Genomic DNA, 24,828 nt, shown 5'->3' with positions numbered 1-24,828 from the left:
CTAATCGCCCTTTGAAACGCTATTGGATAATTTGAAAACCCTTGTGCTAATGATGTTAGCACAGCTGATATTACACAGTTTCTTATAACTGTGTAATATTGTTTCCCAAAGGGCTCAGTTTTTGCCCGTCCACGCTAAAATACAGCCCTGCAGTTTTCAAACAAAAACAATCGCCTAAACATGATAGGGCTAAAACACATGCTAGCATGGACAGCAGCTAGCTTAAAACACAGCACGTTTTAGTACTCAGTTTTGGGGATGTTGAAACACCACACGGCTAGTATGTATCTAAAGCAGAGTTGATGTATTTTCAAGATAAAAGGGCAGTGTGGATGTAGCCTAAACAAAACGCAGCGCAGCCGTTTTCAAACTAGCATTACTAGCATTACAAACGCAGCATTATTTTCTCCAAGGACGTCCAGGAGAAACACGATCTCCTTCTCTTCTCCTTCGCCCGTTCACTTTAGCGTCGCGCGAAGAAGCAATTGAGCTTTCACTTTCTTTTAACGGCCACACATCCATCCACGCTGAGTGGATTTTTAATATGATTACAGCGCTGAAGGAGTGTGTAATGTGATTTATTTCTGCTCAGATATCGATCGTGTTTGCCAGTGAGTGGATAATAACCAGTCACCTGATCAATTACCCAACGGGGCCAATTTAGCGCAGCACCTTCAGTCTGCTCACAGGATCACAAGACTACGTTTGGGTTTGATAAATTGGCTGAAACGATGGCAAAAAAACACCTTAAAGACACAGTGTAGACTCTTTCACACTAAAATTAACAGGTAAAATTGGGGGTTTTAACCTGGGTTAATCCACAAAAAGGTGATACATGTTATTATATTTACTATTTTGTAGTTTCAATCTTAATCTCAAATGACCTCAGGGCCAATGAGAGTCAAGTGTGGTCAACAGGGGGCGCTCTAGAGGTTAAATAGCATGTACCACAATGTTCCATCATAACGTCACAATTATTACACTTCATGATGGTTTTTAACTGAATTTCAAAATTAAGGTCTTTGTTTTGATATGCATATAGGTGTACTTCACAATAAAAGCAGTTTTTTTTTTACGAAAAATAAAACTGTTAAAACAGTCAAAAACTGACTAAGATAAAGTAAATAAAAACATTGTATACATTAAATAATGTCTCATTGTTGAAAATATTGCTGTATATTTAGCGTTGATTCAGTCAAACATTGGGTTTTAAAGGAAGAAAACCCATGTTTTCATTATTAGAACATGATTTAGATAATAAATAAATGAAATTTGGTGCCGTCGCATGTTCTAAAATGGTAAGTTGTGTCAAAAATGAATGCATTTTGTAGCTTTGCGTCTTAAATGGAAAGACAGAGGTGAAGACGAACAAAACGAAACAAAACATTTTTTTAATTCTGAGCTTCAGTGGTTAAAAAACAAACATTTAAACCTTAGTTTAATCTGTTTTTTTCACCAGTGAGAATGTGTGTGTTTTCCTTTGCTCAGCACTAATCAAGAGGAAGTGAGATTAGCAGAGTAGATCTCACCTCTTGAGTGTTATCTGCATGGAAGTGTGAGAAACACACTCACATTTAGTCACCAGTGTGTGTGTCAGTTTCTCACAGTCAAGGTCAGACATGAGAACGTCCCACATGGGACCGGGTCAGCGCTGGCTAAGTGCCCTCTCAGTGTAAACGGATCCACGCTAACTTTAACGAGTGGACGCCTCTTACTTGATGGACTTGATCCACTCCTCCTTCTCCTCCGGCGTGGGCGCCGATATCCTGTACACGACGTGGTTGCCCTCGACGACGCGTCCGTCCGCCTCCGTCTTGCACGCCTTGATCACCTGACCTTTGTGGTTGGGGTTGTAGAGCTCAAAGCAGTTCTGAGGAAACAAAACACACACAAATATAATGTTTATCTGGAGTCTTCATGAGACGATGACAGGGTTCCCACACCTTTGATTCACATTGAATTCAAGGACCAATTCCCCTTAAAATACACAGATCAATAACCCGTGTCTATTTAGGGTGGTTTTCACAAACTTTCAAGGATTTCAAGGAGCGATAAGACAGTGTCAGGAGTTTGTCCTTACAGGTTTCCTGGGCTCGTCCACTTCTCTGATGCTGAGGTTCTCCAGAGGAATAATCCCACGAGGCTCTTTGTCCTGGAGACACAAAAACTCCCAGCGTCAACAACAACAACATACTTAGACTTATCGCCAGGAAATAAGGTGAGTATTTGAGTACTTTTATTCATTTATACTGCATCAAAGTGATAAAAAAAGCGATCGTTTTTAGAAGTGTAGTTGTATGAGGAACTGAAATCAGCGTTTTTATCTCACTGGGCCACAGGAGCTGCTGCTTTACTGCTGCCTTATTAGGGTCCGTTTGTGCCACTTAGCTACGTCCAGACTGACTATTTAAAACACTGAATTCAAGCAAATCACCCATTTAAAGGTGCATTATGTAATAAATCATAAAATCCTCCTAATATGTCACAGAGACTCAGGAATAATGTTCATATAACAAACTGAACTCACCAACAACAACAGTACAGACAAAATATTTGCATTAAAAAATATATTTTGCAGACTGCAAATCATGTTTATGTTTTGAAATCATGTTTTGGCGTCATGTGGCGCCACCTACCGCCGTCTACCAATCATTGCAGTCAGTAGAGTCTCTGCTGCCGAGCAACCAAGGGTTGCCAGTTACGTCAGAAAACGAAACCTAAAAGACCTTGGCGTTTTGAATTTGAATGTAGTAACCGCTTTTGGCCACATTCTTACATATGGCGCCTTTAAACATATTAATTTTTTTATTTATGGAGGCAGCGGTGGATCGACGTCCCCCCCCTGTGCGTTGTGATGTAAAAGCGCAGATTTTGTCTATGGGGTTTGGTGTGTGTGGAGTGACCGCTTTACAATGTGACACAAAGGCAGCGAAACATGTCGTAGATTTAAGCAGATGTCGATTTAATGAGGTGAGTGTTTCGTGGCCGCACGCAAGCTAAAGTCAGCGCTGACCTTTTGTCAGGAACTAAAAACCCCTGAACTGTCCCTTTAAAGCCTTTTTATCCATCCTGGTCATGTAGGGGACAACACCCGAGGGACACGCAGCCCTGCTCTGTGTTTGTGGGGCCAGATGTGAAGTGGAAGTGGAGGAGGAGGAGGAGGAGGAGAGACCTTGAGGAACAGCCTCATGTCCTGCTTGTCATCTTCATCCTAACGAGGTGAGTGCAGCAGAGAGAGGAAGTGCTCATAGACGACTGCTCACAGCTGTGTGTGTGTGTGCATGCGCGTGTGTGTGTGTGTGTGTGTGTGTGTTCTTGTACTTGCGGCATACTGAGGACCACTGAGGGTTTTTAACCAACAAAGTGAGGTCATTTTAACGGAGTGAGGACATTTTGGCCGGTCCTCACTTTGTTTTCATTGAAATCACTTCCTCAGGTTGCTATAACATGCAATACTCAATTTGTGTCAAATTTTGGACCAAATTTTTTTTTTTTTTTTTTTAAACTTTTGGATGACATAGTATGTATGACGTTTTTGTCAAATTTTGGACCAAACATTTTGGGTCAATTTTTTGTAAAAAAATTTGGATGACAGTATAGCATGACGTTTTTGTCAAATTTTGGACCAACAATTTTGGGTCAATTTTTTGTAAAAAATTTTGGATGACAGTATAGCATGACGTTTTTGTCAAATTTTTGACCAAAAATTTTGGGTCAATTTTTTTTTAAAATTTTGGATGACAGTATAGCATGACGTTTTTGTCAAATTTTGGACCAACAATTTTGGGTCCATTTTATTTTTAAAATTTTGGATGACAGTATAGCATGACGTTTTTGTCAAATTTTGGACCAAAAATTTTGGGTCAAATTTTTTTTTTAAATTTTGGATGACAGTATAGCATGACGTTTTTGTCAAATTTTGGACCAAAAATTTTGGGTCAATTTTTTTTTTAAATTTTGGATGACAGTATAGCATGACGTTTTTGTCAAATTTTGGACCAAAAATTTTGGGTCAAATTTTTTTTTTAAATTTTGGATGACAGTATAGCATGACGTTTTTGTCAAATTTTGGACCAAAAATTTTGGGTCAATTTTTTTTTTAAATTTTGGATGACAGTATAGCATGACGTTTTTGTCAAATTTTGGACCAACAATTTTGGGTCAAATTTTTTTTTTCAACTTTTGGATGACATAGTATAGCATGAAGTTTTTGTCAAATTTTGGACCAAAAATTTTGGGTGAAACATTTTTTTTCAAATTTTGGATGACATAGTATATATAGCATGACGTTTTTGTCAAATTTTGGACCAAAAATAAAAAAAAAATGTTTTCCAGCCCTTTTTGCTCTGAGGCTCCACCTGCAGACATTTTGTGGTACTGCAACCAGGAGTTCTTTGTAGATGTCATTCATGAAGTAGATATTTGTAATTGTGTTAATTTATAAAGTGGAAATGCTGGTCCTCACTTTGTCAGCAACCCAGTCCTCAGTATGCAGCAAGTACAAGAATGTGTGTGTGTGTGGGTGATGCGTGGGGGTGACTCTCTCAGCACTTGGTTTATGGCATAGCGGCGGCTGCGGCGTCCAGATGTGTGCCACGGACTCTACAGATGTTTCCCATGATGCCTCATGTTAATTATTGTGTGTGTGTGTGAGAGGATTATTTCAGTCAAAGGGGCGACATCTGGAAGGTCTGTGTGTGTAAATCTGTGTGCGTGAGATGATTAAATACCATCACTATTGTACTTTATCAGTCTATACTAGACTTATTTTAACATTTGGACTGAACAAAGGTCCATTTATTTAACGTTTAGGAGCGTTTATTGTCAGAAATTGAATATACTACCTTACATGTGTTGGAATTTAAGAGTATAAGTACTTTATAATTCATATTTTATATGAATTGCATGGTTTTTGTAGCCTAAAGAATGCCAGGATTTAAAAATCTGACCTGATTTTAAGTGTAGTATAGTGGTTAGACCCAGATTGAATTTATGAAATTTGGAAATACGTCACGGTTTAATGTTCACTTGGCTCGTTTTTATAAAACAAAAATAAAAATAAAACAGACACTACTGGACTATTGGACTGTTGGGTATTGGACTATTGGGTATTGGACTGTTGGGTATTGGACTGTTGGGTATTGGGCTATTGGATATTGGACTATTGGGTATTGGACTATTGAGTATTGGACTATTGAGTATTGGACTATTGGATATTGGACTATTGGGTATTGGACTATTGGATATTGAACTATTGGGTATTGGACTGTTGGGTATTGGACTATTGGATATTGGACTATTGAGTATTGGATATTGAACTATTGGGTATTGGACTATTGAGTATTGGACTATTGGGTATTGGACTATTGGATATTGAACTATTGAGTATTGGACTATTGGGTATTGGACTATTGGATATTGGGGTATTGGACTATTGGGTATTGGACTATTGGATATTGGACTATTGGATATTGGACTGTTGGGTATTGGACTATTGGGTATTGGACTGTTGGATATTGGACTATTGAGTATTGGATTATTGGGTATTGGACTGTTGGATATTGGACTATTGAGTATTGGATATTGGACTATTGGGGATTGGACTATTGAGTATTGGGTATTGGACTATTGGGTATTGGACTATTGAGTATTGGACTGTTGGATATTAAGGACTAACCCTAACCCAAGGTCTATTTTGTGCCTTCTGCACAACACATAAGAAGAGAGAAAAAAACACATTTTATAAAGGCTGAAGATGTGACCTATAAACACACACCCCCAGGATGTCCATATAAGGAGTTAAAGCTACGTTATTGTGGTATTTGTGCGACAGAAAAGCAAACTCACTGTTGTGTATTCAAAGTAGTAAAGGCAGTTGTCGGTGAGGATGAACCAGCGTCTCTTCCACGTCTTCACTCGACCGCCTGTGGAGAAGAAAAACACAGCAAAGGTTTCCTTTGAGAGCAGAGAGGTGACGCCGTGTGTGTGTGTGTGTGTGTGTGTGTGTGTGTGTGTGTGTGTGTGTGTGTGTGTGTGTGTGTGTGTGTGTGTGTGTGAGTGTGTGTTTGTGTATGTGTGCATGTGTGTGTGTGCAGGCTGAGGTTTTTTAGAACCACGCGCCACATCTGGCTCTGATCATCATCTGTCTGTGTTATTAGGCCCAATCAGAGAGGCTGGATTCTGCCTTCACTAACCGCTCCCTGTCCCCAGAGTTTGACTGATGCCTGAAGGCTGACAAAGAGCAAGAGGAGGAGGAGGAGGAGGAGGAGGAGGAGGAGGAGAAGGAGGAGGAGGAGGAGGAGGAGGAGGAGGAGGAGGAGGAGGAGGAGGAGGGCTTGAGAAAACAGTTGAACCCAGTGTCACCTTCCAGTAGAACTGCCAGACCGGGTTCACACCACGTAAAGAGTATGTGACGATGAAGGCCACGACCACACAATCTCTTTGTTTGTCATTTTCAAAAAGTTCTACAAATCAGTTTGAGACTTTTTCAAAATAATTCTGATTTTCCATCTTCTTATATTTGAACATGTCCTCATTTCTTTGCTCCACTATAGGAAAGAAAACACAAGAACGTCATCGTTTTCAGGTTTGAGAAACCTTTTTTTCAACGTTTTCTGACGCACAGATGCACAGATTATGAAAAATGCTCAATAGTTGCAGCTTTATTTCAAATAAAATCACATTTAAACCAATTACTTTGCGGTTAAACTGTTCAAATGTAAGACTAAATCTGTCCATCTGTCTTAATAAGTGGATTATCGGGATTAGGAGATTTTTTCCGTTGGTCACACCATCGCTGATGTCACGTGTTATTTTAAAAATGTTGATGATGTCTTCATAATAACACAGTTTGCTGAGTGAGCAGAACGAGCAGCTGTTGCTGTTCTTATCAATAATGTAAAGTTCTCCTGACCCACATTTTTATTCTATACTTGCACGAACAAGTCAAATACAACAGAAACACTGTTTAATTTGTTATGACTTTAAAACGCAGACACTGCATTTTTACCCCTTTTAAAGTAAAGTAAAATAACGACTTAAAGTATGTGAGGCTCAAAGAAGAAGACGATGCACATTAAATATGAACAGTATTTGTCTGAAGACGTTTTAAGGCACGTTTTTCCTGATGTTTTGACCTAAATATTCAACTGCTTATAAAGAAAACTGTCCCTGGACCACATTTACTAGCCGATCCTCGTCGTTAGCTACGGACAGAAGGTTGGAGAATATAAATGAGTCTTTTGAGTTGTTCTGGCTCCTTCACAGTTAGTAGAAAAAAATATCCCTAACAATGTCTACATTTTATTTTTATATCATGCTGGATGATGATGATGATGATGATGGTGAGCAGCGAGCGCACTGTAGCGTTGTTACGAGAGCTGCTGGAGTTTCACCTCTTCAGCAGCAGCAGCTGTGTCGGACTGAAAATCCTCTCCTCATTAAGCAGGTGCTGCTCCATGATGGAGCTAAAATTAACGTGGGATTCACTAACTTCCGAAAATGATCTGGCAGGTGGAATATAGAGCAGGAAAGAAAGGAAGAGGGAGGGAGGGAGGGTCACAGAGGGGTCAAATATGGAAAAGTAGCATCCTTTATTTCACTGCAGGATACGTATACGTATACGTATGCATTCAAGCAGCTCAGTCGCTGAAGCTGGAGCATGACTGCATGTTATGGCAGCAGCAGACGCTGAGTGACACACAGAGCACGTCTCAAATAGGACAAAAAAGATTTTGTAGTAAATTTCCACCTCAAATCTACTTTGTCTATTTAGGCTACTGTAGAAACAGTGGCAGAAAATGGCGGCGTCCGTAAAACAAGACCCTAAAAAACATGTAAAAGGCTTATTCTAAGACTTACAAATACACTTTCACATGCAAACTTATGGCTACTATCAGGGATGTGAATCTTTGGGTGGCTCACGATTCGATTCAATGTCGATTCTCGATTCAACCGATTTGATTCATACAATTCTCGATTCAAAAATTGATACAATGCATAGTGTGTTAAGGCAAATGATGGCATCAAACAATAGAGTTTGTATAAGATAATGTGATAATGTGATCACACAAAGGCAAACTTAAGACAAATGTTAACATTTATTCATTCAAAACAAATTAAAACTTACTTACTGTACATACTGCATAAATAAAAGCTTATGCTAGCTGCCTTTTTCTCCCATAAGTTACAGAAATAAACTGTACACAAACTGGTGTTTTGTGTGGATTTTCAAAATAGTAACAATTTTAATTCATTTGTGAAGTTTATGAATCAATTCAGAATCGTGGATGATTAGAATCGCGATTCCTATGTGAATCGATTTCCCCCCCCACCCCTAACTACTCTGTTACATTTATTGCCAATAAACTGTCCTAAATGTTACACACTGGACCTTTAACTTGTTTTGTTAGCATAGCGCTAGATAATATTGGATTTTGCCACCGTTTCCCTGTTTCAGAGATGGTTTAGGTGAACTGAATGAGACGAGCCCTGAGTGTCGTTCAGCCTCCTTCAGAGGGAATGCAGCCGGTCCCCACGATGCATAACACGGGATTCACTGACCTCCAACTCACCTTAGCCTTAAATTGCGATAACTCAGCACCTCATAATGCCGTGACCTATTTGCCCAGTTAACAGGAAACCAATTACAGGAGGTGGCTAACGTGCGCCGGGGCCCGGTGTGCTAAAAGGGATCATGGCTGCCAGGGAGCATGAGGGCAGAATCATTGATGAAGCATGAGGACAGAGGAGGAAGGAGCGTACCTACCTCCTGTGACAGAGAGTTAAGACGGAACAGCCACCACAGAACAGAACAGAACAAATCACAGGAAGTGAGGAACAAAAACAACAAAAGACAGCAAGCAACAAAATTCACCACGACAGAGAGACTTAGACCACGTTCAGACCTGGTTTTTAACATCCGCCCTCTGTGATCCCGACACGGCCTGGAATTACAGGTTCCAGTTGTCGTACGAAGTGGGAATTTCCGAGTTAAATTTGGATTTCCAACTCCAATAAACCGCCACAAAACTTGTGCTAGTTTTAACGTTAATTGCACTTTTGTCGTATTTGTTTGATATTAAATAAGTCCTTTATTTATCGGTGGACTTGTTGATGGGATGTTTGTGACTGTGAAACACAGCGTAGCTAACCCCCGAGATACGTTTGCGTCCTGGAATGCGATCAACTCCGTACGAGTTCCGACTTCTGTCTTCGAGTGTAAATGGAACGCACTATAAATGGTCCCAATGAATGAAATAAATCCTCTAATCTGATAAACATACAGTCTATAATACAGTCTGGTGTCCATGTCTTCAGAGGACATTAACATGTAGGACATTTCCTTTTCTCTAACCTTAAACTTAAAGGCGCCATATGTAAGAATGTGGCCAAAAACAGTTACTACATTCAAATTCAAAACACCGAGGTCTTTTAGGTTTCGTTTTCTGACGTAACTGGCAACCCGTGGGTTGCTCGACAGCTGAGACTCTACTGACTGCAATGATTGGTAGACGGCGGTAGGTGGCGCCACATGACGCCAAAACGTGATTTCAAAACATAAACATGATTTGCAGTCTGCAAAATATATTTTTTAATGCAAATATTTTGTCTGTACTGTTGTTGTTGGTGAGTTCAGTTTGTTATATGAACATTATTCCTGAGTCTCTGTGAGATATTAGGAGGATTTTAGGATTTTTGCACCTTTAACTAATACAGACCTTCACCTAACCCTAACCATACAGCATGTCTTCACCCTTAAAATTTAATAAATAAATAAACTTCATTATTGGGACTCGATTCCCCACAATGTGACTGTGCAAACATATTTAGGTCCCCACAACATGAGTAATACCTAAAACACACTAACAGAAGACCTTTTCTGTGGACAGATGTTAGTACCAGGTCTGAACAGAGGAGGCGCTGAAATCACGAGGAGGAGGAAGAAGAAGAAGACAGTCGGGGAAACACTGAAAGAGGAGAGATTATGAGATGAAGAAGTACAGACGCAAAAATGGGTATGTGTGCTCAAACCCATTTTTTTTTTTAATGTTAACCAATCATAGCTTTACACGTCTGGTGACGTAGCTGTTTCCAGATTATCTCGTTGAATTAATTTACAGCTCAATCCGTGATTTACACTGACAAAATAAAAGGTTTCATTTAAAAGATGCGTCGTAAATTCCCAGTAAATGTGTCACGGTTTGGACAAGCAAACAAATAAATAAACGTTATCATCTTCATAATCCAGTCACACACACACACACACACACAGAGCAGTAAAAATAGACATCATTTAACATAATCTAGTGTAAGTGAGTGCACATACCGAGCTTCAGGAGCCAACCCTCTCTGTCAGGGTTAAAGAACGTGTGCGTCAGATCGTTCCCATCATCCTCGGGGATTTTGAAGGGCTCGTTTTTGATGCTGTCGTAAAGGTTCTGCAGACGAGGAGGGGAGAGGAGACGCATTCATCAAACGTGAGGACGGAGCTTATTGGTATGGAACCATCGCACAGATCAGTCACACGTGACGGGGAAATCCTTACCCTGAGAAGCTCCTCTGGCAGATCTCCTCCTTCATTAATGCCTCTGTTCATGGAGATAAAGCGCTCCACGGGGGGCTTGTCTCTGACGTTGGGGTTGTGTAAGCTGGTGTTCAGCATGATGATGGCAAATGACAGCACGTAGCAGGTGTCTGAGGGCAACAAGGAGGGAAATTAATCGGGTTTTCAAAAGTGTGCGTCAAGCCACAGACGCGTATTAACACCTTGTTTACACCTGGTACTAATACATGCTTTGTATCTCTGTACAGCTACGTTATATCTGTGTTTCTACCACAGCTAAACCACAAATAATGGGGGGTACTTTATACTTGGAACAGACCATTAAATACCAACTAAAAGTCACTGTTTTATTGTGTAACGATTGTGTAAATATAACGGGATATCATCAGCGTATACGTTGACTTCATTATCATCTTTGGAACATCAGGTTCTTTTTAGACAGTTGTTGTTTTGCTACAATTTGTCTGTGTTTTAGTCTCAGTTTTAATACTGAGGCAATTTATATATATTATATATATAACTTTATATAGATAGCTATATAGCTATATATAATTTCTACGGAGCCCCGGAAGTGACAGGAAAAAAAAAAAATGACAAAAAAATTTTTTTTTTTAAATCTCGAGTTTCAAAGTCGAGATTTCAAGTTCTCCATAAAAATATGGAAAAAAAAAAAAATTCAAAATTCAAAATTTTTTGGAAAGTCGAGATCTCGAGTATGAAACTTGAGATCTTGAGTTTCCTCAAAAAAAAACATTTTGTAAAAAAAAATATTTTCATAATTTTTTGGAAACTCGAGATCTCGACTTTCCAGAAAAATGATGAAATGTATTTTTTTTTTTTTATATTTTTCATATTTTTTTGGGAAACTCGAGACCTCGACTTTACAGAAAAATAATGAAAAAAAAAAAAAAAAAAAAAATGTTTTCATATTTTTTTGGGAAACTCGAGACCTCGACTTTCCAGAAAAATGATGAGAAAAAAAAAAAAATCATATTTTTTTGGGAAACTCGAGACCTCGACTTTCCAGAAAAATGATGAAAAAAAAAAAATCATATTTTTTTGGGAAACTCGAGACCTCGACTTTCCAGAAAAATTATGATTTTTTTTTTTTCATATTTTTTTGGGAAACTCGAGACCTCGACTTTGAAACTTGAGATTCCAAAAAAAAAAAAAAAAATTGGCAATTTTTATTTTTTCTCATGTCACTTCCGGGGCGCCGTACATTTCTACCACGGAAAGAGAAATAAAATAGCTATGAGAGTGTGTTGCCCAAACCTGGTATTTATACACAATTTGTATCTGTACATCTACATTATATATTTGTCTCCCACAGCTAAATTACATATATGATGTAGAACACTATACAACACAGGAAAAGACAGTTAAATATCAACTAAAAAATGCACTGTTTTATTGTATTGCAGTTGTGTAATTACAACAGGATATCATCTGCGTATACGTTGACTTCATTATCCTCTTTGGAACATCAGATTATTCTTAAACTGTTGTTGTTTTGCTACAATATTTTTCTATTTTAGTCTCAGTTTTACTACACATCTGGCACGTTTAAATCTGTGCCCTATATATACATATTTCTATTGTATATATAGCTTTTTACACTGTAACATCTCTTTTATTTTTCTATTTCTAGTTGTCGGAGCTGTAATGAAATCATATTTCCAACCCCCCGAGGAATAGTAAGGTATTTATGATTCTGCTTATGTGCGTTCATGCAGAAAAATAAGATCTCATCTGCATACATGTTGATTTTACTATCATCATCTCTTGCATTTCAGGGCTCTGTTTTTGAACAATTTGGCGTATATTTCCCGTACATTAATCTCTTGTTCTACATTTGTGCAAAAAAAACAACACAAATGTGCGTGTGTGCAGGAGCGTCCTCACTCTGCTGTGTGTTAATGTTCAGACTCACACGGGTCACTGGCTGCATGTAAATGATTCATTCACTCCACTCTGTCTGTCTGTGTCAGTCAGTCTGTCTGTGTCCTCACACTGACACACTTCCTGCTGGTTGTCTGCCACACATTTTAAAAAAGAGGAAAGAGTAGCTTCACACACACACAGGAGGTGATGATGATGATGGTGGTAACTGCAAGAAGAATTAATGATGGTGATGAAGCAGCGTCATTTAAGCATATAACAGTCTGATTCTAACACTACTTTTAAGCTGGATGTGTCCAGTATTAAATATTAAATATTTCTTCCAGCCCCTTGTGTTTCGTTACCTAACATACTGTACGTCTTCATATTATTTCACACAGTAGCATCTAAATTAACTCCCAACAGTAAATAATAATATAAAACATGTACTGAACTGTAGGTCCCTATACACACATTCATATCAACACATCATTTGTCACCTATATGGTGATATACGAGTATCACATACGTGTTTATTCATCGTCTGGATTAAGGCGTCTTTTTCTAGACGAGGTCCAAATATATGAGATATAGCTCGATATAAAGGTGGACAGATAAAATAAAGGAAGATAATCCTCTGTCGCAGCAACAAAGACAGTCAGATTCAAGGTAATAGATCATAAATGTTGCATTTCTGCATCTCTGTATTTAGAATGGAGAAAGATATGGACTATTAAGATTATACAAATTAGAATAGACTGCACAGTATTAACCATAATATGTACAGTAGGATTGCACTTGCAAAATGACAGTTTTAAAAAGTGTATAATCTGTATTACCATCTTAAATTGTTTTTTCTTTGGCTAAAACACTTTTTTCTGCTATAACACAAATAATGAAGCTTATTTTTTTTATGTCCGTAAATATAACATTTTACTTCAAGTTTTTTTATTTTTTTATCAACATTTAATTTAATGTCATGAACATCATAATATTTGATTAAATGTCAATATATTATCCAGAAATACAATATATATATATACATATATTACTGTAAAGTAAGGGGTTACGCAGGTCATTTATTAGCTGAGAAATCAAAATGCGAGTGAATAAATCTTGAAGAAACACAAAAGGTTTGTTGAATAATTGACGTGTTTTTGTGTATTTGTAGAGACATGGATCACAAAGTGAACTCACGTCCTCTGTGTTTGTTGGTGCTCGTTCACTGTGGTTTCATGCGTTCGACTGTAATCTGGTTAATCCTCATCCAGCCTCACTTACATTAACTCTGATGTTTTAATGATTATTTGAAACGCATTAAAACAAAAAAAACAGGTCATCACTGAGTTAAAGAGCCTCAGGCTGAATGTACTTACTGTACTGAGGACTGACACACACACACACACACACACACACACACACACACACACACACACACACACACACACACACACACACACACACACACACACACACAACACCAGGGCTGCTGCTTTTTATCACTTTTATTCTCTTAATTTATGTTTTCTTCACGTCGTTTGAGTAACTGAAAGTCAGACATTTGTACAATTTAGTGTTATTTTAATGTGTTTTGAGTGTCATCAGTGTTGTTTTCCACCTCCATTTATTCTGCTCTTTAAAAAGATCAGTTTTTAATCATTTTTTTGGATGGATCATGTGGATGCAATGTGTGTGTTTGTTTGTTGTGAAGAGGTGTGTGTGGATACAGCCCGGGAATCTGCAATTAATCTAACCTCAATCCCTCAAGTCTTTTTTTGTGGGATTGTGGGAGAAAGCCCAAGTTCCTGGAGGAACCCCCCCCCCCCCACACACACACACACACACATGGGGAAAACATGCAAACTCCAAAATAACCCTCTGGCTGTGACTCACTAATGCGTTAAAAGGCTGAAATAGTTGGATAAAATAATGGATAAACTATTTAAAGAATCTTACTATAATGCACCAGTTGGTTAAAGATAATAATATGTTACATTTATTTATTCATTGCACTAAAAATAATGTCTCTATACAAGATAACAGGCTGATAAATTTCTGGTCTTTTAAAGATGTTATTTGCTTTGTGGAGCTGTTGTTTGCCAGGAAAAATCTAGCATAAATAATACCCTTGTAAATGCTCCTCTGTAGTCAATAAAAACACAATAAAAGCCTTGTTGAAACAAACAGGAGCAGGACATTATTCACTAGATAATTGACGTTAAAAGCAGAGAGGAAACATGTCAAACGTGTCGCGCTCAACTTTTAAAAGAGACGCAACTTTGGGAGAGGATCAGTCACTTCATCAGGACGTGAGCTGAAGCTCGTGCGTTAAAAGGCTGAAATAGTTGGATAAAATAATGGATAAACTATTTAAAGAATCTTACTATAATGCACCAGTTGTTTAAAGATAATAATATGTTACATTTATGCACTAAAAATTCTAAAATATAAATATAAAATAATGTATTTCTATACAAGATAACAGGCTGATTAATGTGTGGTCTTTTAAAGATGTTATTTGCTTTGTGTTGTTTGCCAGGAAAAATCTAGCATAAATAATACCCTTGTAAATGCTCCTCTGTAGTCAATAAAAACGCCCTCTGACGGTGCTGTAAATACTTCACAATAAAAGCCTTGTTGAAACAAACAGGAGCAGGACATCATTCACTAGATAATTGACATAAAAGCAAACAGACAACATGTCAAACGTGTCGCGCTCACTTTTTAACAACAGCCGATTGTTGTGCGGCAACTTTTTAAAAGAGACGCAACTTTGGGAGAGGATCAGTCACTTCATCAGGACGTGAGCTGAAGCTCGTGCGTTAAAAGGCTGAAATAGTTGGATAAAATAATGGATAAACTATTTAAAGAATCTTACTATAATGCACCAGTTGTTTAAAGATAATAATATGTTACATTTATGCACTAAAAATTCTAAAAAATTACACGAATAACGTCTTTCTATTCAAGATAACAGGCTGATTAATTTGTGATGTCATTTGCTTTGTGGAGCTGTTGTTTACCAGGAAAAATCTAGCATAAATAATATCCTTGTAAATGCTCCTCTGTAGTCAATAAAGACACCCTCTGATGGTGCTGTAAATATTTCACAATAAAAGCCTTGTTGAAACAAACGGGAGCATAATTCACAAGATAATTGTCATAAAAGCGGAGAGGAAACACGTCAGTTCAGTTTTTAATAACAGCCGATTGTTGTGCGGCAACTTTTTAAAAGAGACGCAACTTTGGGAGAGGATCAGTCACTTCATCAGGACGTGAGCTGAAGCTCGTGATCATGATTTGTTTCCTCTTCAGTCTGTAGAATAAAACTTCCTCTCCTCTGTCCTGCCATTTTCCCTTTTTCACCCCAACCTATCTAGGCAGATGCCACATATCATGGAATTCTTCCTTACGATGTGCAGTTCCTTGAGACACCGTGTGTTGTGATTTTGCCGTTTGAGAGTCTCTCACCTGTGGACTGGAAAACCCCCGGGTTGCACTGACAGTACCGCGAGGCGAACGCCTCCATCATGCGGTCGATCTTCTGGGCTTCACCCGGCAAACGGAAACTCCACAGGAACTGCCTAAGACGGACACACACAGAGAGGAGGAAGGAGGAGGAAGGAGGAGGAGTCGGTGAGTCAGTGAGGGCGAACGTGACATGTGAATATTTCAGTTTTGAATCACTCTGCTGACCTCAGCGCTTGAACCAGGTTGAGATCGGCGAACTCGTGCAGCTCCACAAACGCCTGCAGAACCTTGATGTTGAAGTCGTCTCTGGCGGTGGAGAAGAAAACGGAAAAGAATTACGTTTTTTGCTTCTCAAAGAAAACGAAACCTCTCCGGGGTTTCCCTGAACGCAACGTGAGGCCAGAAGAAAAAACATTCCCATTTCCCCTCCACCTGAATTCCTTGTCTCTACTCATTCCTGTCGTGCCTGTGGCCTGAGTCATACCTTCACACACAGAGCTCAGAGTCTGGACTCAATAGAAACAGCTGGACACGAGAACACGAGACCAGGGAGGAAACTGTGTGTTTGACTGATGAGAAACACACACACACACACACACAAAAAACCCTTCAGAGGTTTGTTTGGCCGTCAGAGATGTTTGAGAAGAAGAAAGAATCCACACACAGCTGCTGTGAGGCGGCTGCTGTGGTCGTCGCTCCTCTGATGCCGTTTGTCGTACATTCCCCCGATCGCCTCTTTGTTTTCGTGGAACTGTTTTTGTGTAAATGGAAACCAGGGTTTCTTTCAGATTTGGTTTAGTTTTGTGTTTTTTGTCCAGAGTGGAAACGCTGAGAACCAGAAAGAAGAGAAGAAACAAACAACAAACTTGTGTCGCAATAACAATCTTGTGCGATCTGGACGACGGATGAGGGATTTTCCTCTGTCCTGTGAGGTTTATACGGGTTATTGATGTAGATTAATGTGTCACGGAGGAATGTAAACGCCAGAGAACGGGGATTTAAGAGACTTTGAACGCACCACCATCTCTAGAGATTATGGAGAATGGCCTGACAATTCAATTTAATTCACATTATTTATATATCAAGGCACTTTGCATTGCTTTCCATAAACACGGCATCGTTTCAGTCCACACCAAACGATTCTGAATGATGTAGTACATTATCAGACCTGTATGTGGCGATGTAACGCTGCTGCACCAGCATCAAAGAAGAAGACATTGAGGCGTATACAGGCCGAAGATGATTGAAGCTACAATGTGTCTACAATGTGACAAAAGAAATGGTCACATATGGACTGTTGTGTTAACAAAAACACTAATCTGAGATTAAAGTCAGGATTCTGTGATTTGCTGAGCCCAAAACGTGACGTCGGGGGAAGAAAATGCAAATTCATAGCCACTTTAACGTCAGAATTCTGGGATTAAAGTCAGAATTGGGAGGAAAAAAAGAGATTTACGGAGCCCCAGACATGACATGGGAGAAAAAAAAAACCCACTTTATCCACTTTAATCTCAGAATTCTGAGATTATAGTCAAAATTATTTAAAACCCCAGAATAAAAAAAGTCAGGATTCTGAGATTTACGGAGCCCCAGACATGACATTGGAGAAATAAAAACACTTTATCCCCAAATTCTCAGATTAAAGTCAGAATTTTGAGGAAAACAAGTTTTACGCAGATTTACGCAGCCCCAGGCATGACATGGGAAAAAAGTTTGTAGCCACTTTAATCTCTGAATTCTGAGATTAAATTGATTCTGAGATGTTAAAAAAGGTCCAAATTCTGAGATTCATGTCATAATTGTGAGAAAAAAAGTGAGAATTGTGTGTCAACTGTTTCAAAAATAAAGCTTTATTAGGCTAACACTAATATTGTAACATGACGTAAATGTGTGACGACAGCATGAATGAACAGTCTGTGCTGAATTATGCAAAATGGCTGCTGCTGCTGAAGCTGCTGGTGTCATTTAAGAGCTCAGTCAGCCTGGAAACATCTTCCTCTCGATCTGTTTTCCTTTTTAGATACTTCCGCTCGCTCACTGTCACAACCCCCCCCCCCCCCCCCCCCCAAACACACACACACACACACACACACTCAGCTCTTAACCATAGGTCCGTGCTCCTTGCAGAAGCTTAATTAGTGATAATGAGTGAGTGCAAACCTCCGAGCCTGTGTTTCCTGTGATTAACACAGAACAGGTCGACTCTTTGATGATTCCACATGAATAAATAGGAGTCCCCCCCCGAGCCGCTGCACCACCGCGCGCCCCCACCCCCCCCCACAAAACCTTCATTCAAGCCCTTGTTCTCTGTGCATGTGTGAGCTCCATTGTTCCAGCTGCAGTGTCACTGCACTTCATTAGTGCATCAGCACAGTCAGCACCTTTCATATAAAAATAAAACACCTTACAATACCTTACTACATATTTAATATGTATGTTTTACACTGTGAATTTTAAATCCTTGTTTTTGAGAAGAAAAAAAAATGATAATAATAAAATAACCACCACATAACAGCTGTGAGCCAAATGTCACTCATTGTTGCTCATATTATGAGAATTCTATTTTTAGTTGTAATGGTTAGATCATGTTTGTCAGGACCTTGTGAGGCCAAAGGAAGAGGGAAAATAAAAAAATTTCCTCAATGAAAATCCATCACTTTTGACAGAAACATTACAATCACTTCCTTTGTAAAACAAAACTCTCTCTTTGAAAGACAGACTCTTAGGTCAGAACAGCAAATATAAGGACGGATTAAAGGCTGAATCACTCCTGACTCTTTTCATGTTCATACTTTATGTAAATGATGAAAAAAAAACTAGCTCAAAGTTAACATTTACACCTTTAAAAATTCAGTTTTTGACATTTGTAATTGAAAAATATCGTATTTTCCAGATTCCTATTTTTGGCTCATTGTGATTTAATTCACTTTAAACATATTTTGACTCTTTTTTTAAATATAGTTTTTATTGTATGACTTGTTTGTGTTGTTTTTATGCTTTGTACTGTATTATTATTGTTTTATTGTATGTTTTTAAGGTCTATTAGGTCTCATGTTACTATATTATATTTGTTTCATTCATCTCTGATATACAGCACTTTGTTTTCAGCTGTAAAATATATATATTATTAGTTGTTGATGTCTTTTTTTTAACCTTTTTTGTGTACAAAGCTAACCTTTCCATAATCCTGGATTAGATTCAGTTTACAGTGTTCTTCATCTAATCTCTAGTCTCCTGGACACAGATGTGAGGAGCTTCCTGACCATTTTTATTCCCAGTAGACTCTGACGACTGCCTCAAAGATTCATGTTTGGGAGAGTTTGAAGTTTTTTAAATCGATGAATCCAGCCCATAATTCTCTGTCTCTCTCTCTCTAATCACAGAGGAGCTGTAAATCTCACATGAGGACGACGACGACGACGACTCACCGTTCACCTAAGTAGTCCCCGATCACCGTCTTGTTGAGGCCCTCGCCTTTGTAGAGGAACTGAGCGATGTCTTCTGGAGTGTGTTGGAGGAGGTCGTTCTCCAGCAGGAACTGGATTCCCTGGAGACGACGACGACGAAGAAGAAGACGAGAGAAGACATGGAAGACAAAGTGTCATCGCTAAAGTGAGTGATTTGGTTTGGTTTTTTAAGTCTGCAGAGACTCTGTGAGGAGGAGTCGTACCTTCTTTGGATCCATGTTGAATTTCTTCCTGCCCATAGCGATCTGTTTGTTTCTCTGGGAGGTTTTACTGGAACACAACAACAAGACAATGTTAGACTCTGCATGATGAGGAAGTAACTGGATATGAAACTATTCATATTTGCAAATTCAGCCGTGAGTGAATGACCGACTTATGTCACATAATTGTTTACGGCAAGGTCCAACACAAGTAAAGTCATTATTTTACCACTAATTTTAACTACTTTTGTGATCATTTTTTGATTTTCATACTTTCTATAGCAATTAATTAAAGGTGCATTATGTAATAAATGATAAAATCCTCCTAATATGTCACAGAGACTCAGGAATAATGTTCATATAACAAACTGAACTCACCAACAACAACAGTACAGACTAAATATTTACATTAAAAATATATTTTGCAGACTGCAAATCATGTTTATGTTTTGAAATCATGTTTTGGCGTCATGTGGCGCCACCTACCGCCGTCTACCAATCATTGCAGTCAGTAGAGTCTCAGCTGCCGAGCAACCACAGGTTGCCAGTTACGTCAGAAAACGAAACCTAAAAGACCTCTGTATTTTTGAATTTGAATGTAGTAACTGTTTTTGGCCACATTCTTACATATGGCGCCTTTAAATGTAAATGTTGATCAGTGTTGACCAAACCAGGAAATAATGATGTTCTAACACATCCACAAACCAAAATTACTCAGTTTTAATGATTTCTTAATTATAAGGAGCAAATAAAACCAGATAATATTCACATTTAAGAAGCTGGAAAATCAGATTAATAGTAGTAATCAATTAATAATCGAATTATTGTTGGAAAAGTGTGTGTAAAGGGATAAAAATCTTCTCTTCTGACTTACTAACCTCCTGACTAAAGCCCAATTTATACTTCTGCGTAAAGTGCTCTGCGTAGGCTACGTAGAGACTCTGCGTCGACGCAGAGACTGTCGAAGAGCCTCTGCGTAGTCTCCGTCTGCACGAAATATTTTTTAAGTGTCCGTCACTCCGTCAAGGGACTACGGAGACGGCAAGACTTGCGATTGGTCCTCAGGACAGGCTGAGCTAAGCTGCTCTGTGCCGGCTCTCAGTGCGCTCCGGGCGTCCTGACAGAGGCGGAGCAGATCCCCGCCGATAACGCCGCTGCCGAACTATAAATACGTCATATCTTAACACACACAGCACATGTTTAGACTCTAAATGGCCAATTTCTCGCCTCAAATTATCTTAAAACTGCGTTCCGTGACACAGAAAAGTGAGAAACGGCCACTTTTTCAAAAACAACAGTCTTTCTCTCTCTTTCTTTCTCGGACGCCATTGCTCACTGTAGCCAGAAGCACAACAACCTTGCGCAGCGACCCCTACTGATCGGGCGGGAAATTGCAGCGAGTGTCCGTCACCACGACGCAGAAGTATAAATGCTCGAGGCGTCTACGTGGTGACGCAGACGGATAACGCATACGCAGTCGGAGAAGTATAATGTGGCCTTAACTTTATCATTATTAAATCATCCAAACAGTCATTCAGTGTCTAAAAATGTGGTTTAAAATCATGCAAAATTCTAAATATTACACCAAATATAAACGTCAGCGCCTCACCTTTCTCCGACGCACGTCAGCTGCTCGATCTCCGTCATGACCTCTGCGATCTCGAACTTTAACCTCTGCGAGAAAAGAAGAGCGACACGCGGTCGGAGATCAGATGAGAAAACACAAACACACAGCGGCTAATTCACAACTCTGACCGGAGCAAACTGGAGCACACAAACGTAAACCGTGGGCTAATTTGCATCACTTACATCAGCAATTCAAATAGATATGATGAACAATTTCCTGATAAAAAATCAACTGCAGTTGTTGCTCCATTTGCTTAGATTTTGACATTTTCAAAACTCCAGGTCGTCTTTAAGATGGAGGCTGAAGCGTCAAGTAAACATTTATATATACAGTTTAAACATTTATGTGCAAAGACAAACCTCAATGTCATCCAGCAGCTCTCTCTTCCTGCGTCGGATGTTGGACAGTTCGTCCCTCTCCTCCAGGGACAGATCCTCGGGAACTGAAACAGAAAAAAATCACATTTGTAAACGGCTCACATTCATAATTTAGAATCAGGTTTATGGCCGTGTAACGTAAAGTAAAGTCAGAGTACAACAAGGGAGAAAGGTGAAGAATTAAGCTTCTCAAGTAAACCGTTGGACAGTGATTTGTGATTAACAGATCAACAGACGTTCTGTAAATGAATAGATTGGTGACATATTTCACGCATTTCTCCCGATATCTCTCACGTTTCTGGTCCAAACACCACCAAACTTGCACAAAACATACTGGTCCCCTTGGTAAATCACCTGCCAAATTTGAAGCCTCTCAACCAAACTGTTGGACAGTTATGTGGTTCAGTAACACAGTAACTCCCACATTTCTACCAATATCTCTCGTGTTTCTGGTCCAAACACCACCAAAGTCGGCACTAAACACACCAATGCCTTTAGTAAGTCACCTGCCAAATTTCAAGTATGTGAAGCAAACCGTTGGACAGTTATGAGACTAACAGACGAACAGACGTTTCATGTATTGGTGACATATCTTGCAAATTTTTTCCGTTATCTCTCGCATTTCTGATCCAAACACCACCAAAGTCTGCACTAAACATACTGGTTCCCTCAGTAAGTCACCTGCCAAATTTGAAGCCTCCCAACCAAACCATTGGACTGTTATGTGGTTCAACGTTGGACAAATGGACATTTATGAATTAATAGACGAGTGACACACAGTAACTCCCACATTTCTACCAATATCTCTCGAATTTCTGATCCAAACACCACCAAAGTCGGCACTTAACACAACAATGCCTTTAGTAAGTCACCTGCCAAATTTGACGTATGTGAAGCAAACCGTTGGACAGTTATATGACTAACAGACGAACAGACGTTTCATGAATTAATAGGTCGGTGACATATCTTGCAAAATTTTTCCGTTATCTCTCACATTTCTGATCCAAACACCACCAAAGTCGGCACTAAACATACTGGTTCCCTCAGTAAGTCACCTGCCAAATTTGTAGCCTCCCAACCAAACCATTGGACTGTTATGTGGTTCAACGTTGGACAAATGGACATTTATGAATTAATAGACAAGTGACACACAGTAACTCCCACATTTCTACCGATATCTCTCGCGTTTCTGATCCAAACACCACCAAATTTGGCATTAAACACACTAGTCCCCTTCGTAAGTCAACTGCCAAATTTGAAGCCTCCCAACCAAACCGTTGGACAGTTATGTGGTTCAACGTTGGACAAATGGACATTCCTTGAGTCAATAGACGAGTAACACACAGTAACTCCCGCATTTCTACCGATATCTCTCGCGTTTCTCTGCCAAACACCACCAAAGTCGGCACTTAACACAACGATGCCTTTAGTAAGTCACCTGCCAAATTTGACGTATGTGAAGCAAACAGTTGGACAGTTATATGACTAACAGACGAACAGACGTTTCATGAATTAATAGGTCGGTGACATATCTTGCAAATTTTTTCCGTTATCTCTCGCATTTCTGATCCAAACACCACCAACATTGGCACTAAACATACTGGTTCCCTCAGTAAGTCACCTGCCAAAGTTGTAGCCTCCCAACCAAACCATTGGACAGTTATGTGGTTCAACGTTGGACAAATGGACATTCCTTGAATTAATAGACGGGTGACACACAGAAACTCACACATTTCTACCGATATCTCTCGCGTTTCTGTGCCAAACAACACCAAAGTCGGCACTTAACACAACGATGCCTTTAGTAAGTCACCTGCCAAATTTGACGTATGTGAAGCTAACAGTTGGACAGTTATATGACTAACAGACTAACAGACGAACAGACGTTTAATGAATTAATAGGTCGGTGACGCACAGTAACTCCCGCATTTTTATGGATATCTCTCGTGTTTCTGGTCCAAACACCATCAAAATTGGCACTAAACACACTAGTCCCTTTAGTAAGACACCTGCCAAATTTTGATGTATGTGGAGCGAACCCTTGGACAGTTATGTGACTAAAAGTTTCTTGAATCCATTTCTCAAAGAGATGCAAAGACAGATTCATCCATTCACACACAGTGAAGTGACACAGTGATGCTGTGTTAGATCATTCACAATTATTCATTCATATTAGATATTAGAAATAGGAAAATGTACAATATTTTTAAGGATTTTGATTAAAAAAAAAAGGGACATAATCGCACTAAATATACGTTTATGGAGGAAAAACATGTTATTGAATAATGATATGACATAAATCAGGTCAGTATGACTAAATTCTGCCTCCCCTGCACGTTCTTTACTTTAACTGCAGAAAGAAAAGGAGGATGTTTAAGCTTGTCTTCCCTCTCCTCCTTTATTTGGCTCAGGTGGGGAATTCTATTTAAAAAAAGAGACGACAGTTTTCTTTAATTACATCTGAGTTTAGTGATTTCACTCAGCTCTAATCCCAAACTACTCCCTCCTCCTCCTCCTCTGCAGCTGGGAGATGTTTTACACATGCACTCTCTCCCTCGCTGTTGTTTTCCAATCTTTATTAAAATCTCTGGTTCATTCTCCCACACACACTCACTTCACTTTGTCTTTATTTTGCCGTGCACAGCCTGCGTCATTAAGCCAGCTTAGAGGCAGAGAGAAACTATGTAATATATATATATATATATATATATATTTTAAAAAATACAGTGACTTGTTATTTCGCCTCGCAGCAGTGAATCTGCACCAATTAAAGTTAAAAAGAGGGTCATTGATGCTCAGGAGGGAAGCGATTCGTTCATCTCCTCCCTCTCTCTCAAAGAAAGTCACGTTCAGGGAAGCTGAGTGTTGTTGAACACGTTATTCCAATTAATAATGAGTCAAAGAAAGAAGAAGAAGAAGAAGAAAGCGCTTCCTGACCCAGTTATGTAATGTGTGAACCACGGTGTGTTCAACAGCTGAGGGATTTGCTTTGTCTTTTAATCGACAACAGAGGAGGATATAAAGTAGGGAAATAAAGACGTTGATTAGTGTGACTAACCTCTGGCTGAATGACAGCACTTCAGCAACAGTGTGGGAAACGTAGCTCACAAGTCAATTAGAGCAAGTGTTTCCATGTTGTTATTAACCAAAGAAAAAACCCTAAGTGATGTTTTATACTTCTTTCTCTGTTTTGACATAAATTTCAAATTGACATAGTTTCTCTATGATTTTTTTTCCAGCT

At 39.1% G+C, this 24,828-nt stretch overlaps 1 protein-coding gene across 1 annotated transcript in view; it reads right to left on the bottom strand.

Annotated features, from left to right (window-relative positions):
- cyth3a (cytohesin 3a) overlaps window positions 1-24,828 on the bottom strand; it is a 44,417-nt gene that overhangs the window by 2,533 nt on the left and 17,056 nt on the right. The window contains exons 2-12 of the mRNA XM_083904286.1: window positions 21,570-21,652; window positions 21,193-21,257; window positions 19,587-19,653; window positions 19,345-19,463; window positions 16,142-16,222; window positions 15,917-16,029; window positions 10,547-10,695; window positions 10,328-10,439; window positions 5,848-5,924; window positions 2,081-2,152; window positions 1,716-1,870 (exon numbers count right to left, since the gene is read on the bottom strand). Coding sequence (XP_083760412.1) covers window positions 1,716-1,870; window positions 2,081-2,152; window positions 5,848-5,924; window positions 10,328-10,439; window positions 10,547-10,695; window positions 15,917-16,029; window positions 16,142-16,222; window positions 19,345-19,463; window positions 19,587-19,653; window positions 21,193-21,257; window positions 21,570-21,652 — 1,093 coding nt within the window. The remainder of the gene's footprint in view (window positions 1-1,715; window positions 1,871-2,080; window positions 2,153-5,847; window positions 5,925-10,327; window positions 10,440-10,546; window positions 10,696-15,916; window positions 16,030-16,141; window positions 16,223-19,344; window positions 19,464-19,586; window positions 19,654-21,192; window positions 21,258-21,569; window positions 21,653-24,828) is intronic.

This window comes from Microchirus variegatus (genome assembly GCF_963457635.1).
Source record: "Microchirus variegatus genome assembly, chromosome: 17".
NCBI lineage: Eukaryota > Metazoa > Chordata > Actinopteri > Pleuronectiformes > Soleidae > Microchirus > Microchirus variegatus.
This window is presented reverse-complemented; position numbering and strand designations above follow the sequence as displayed.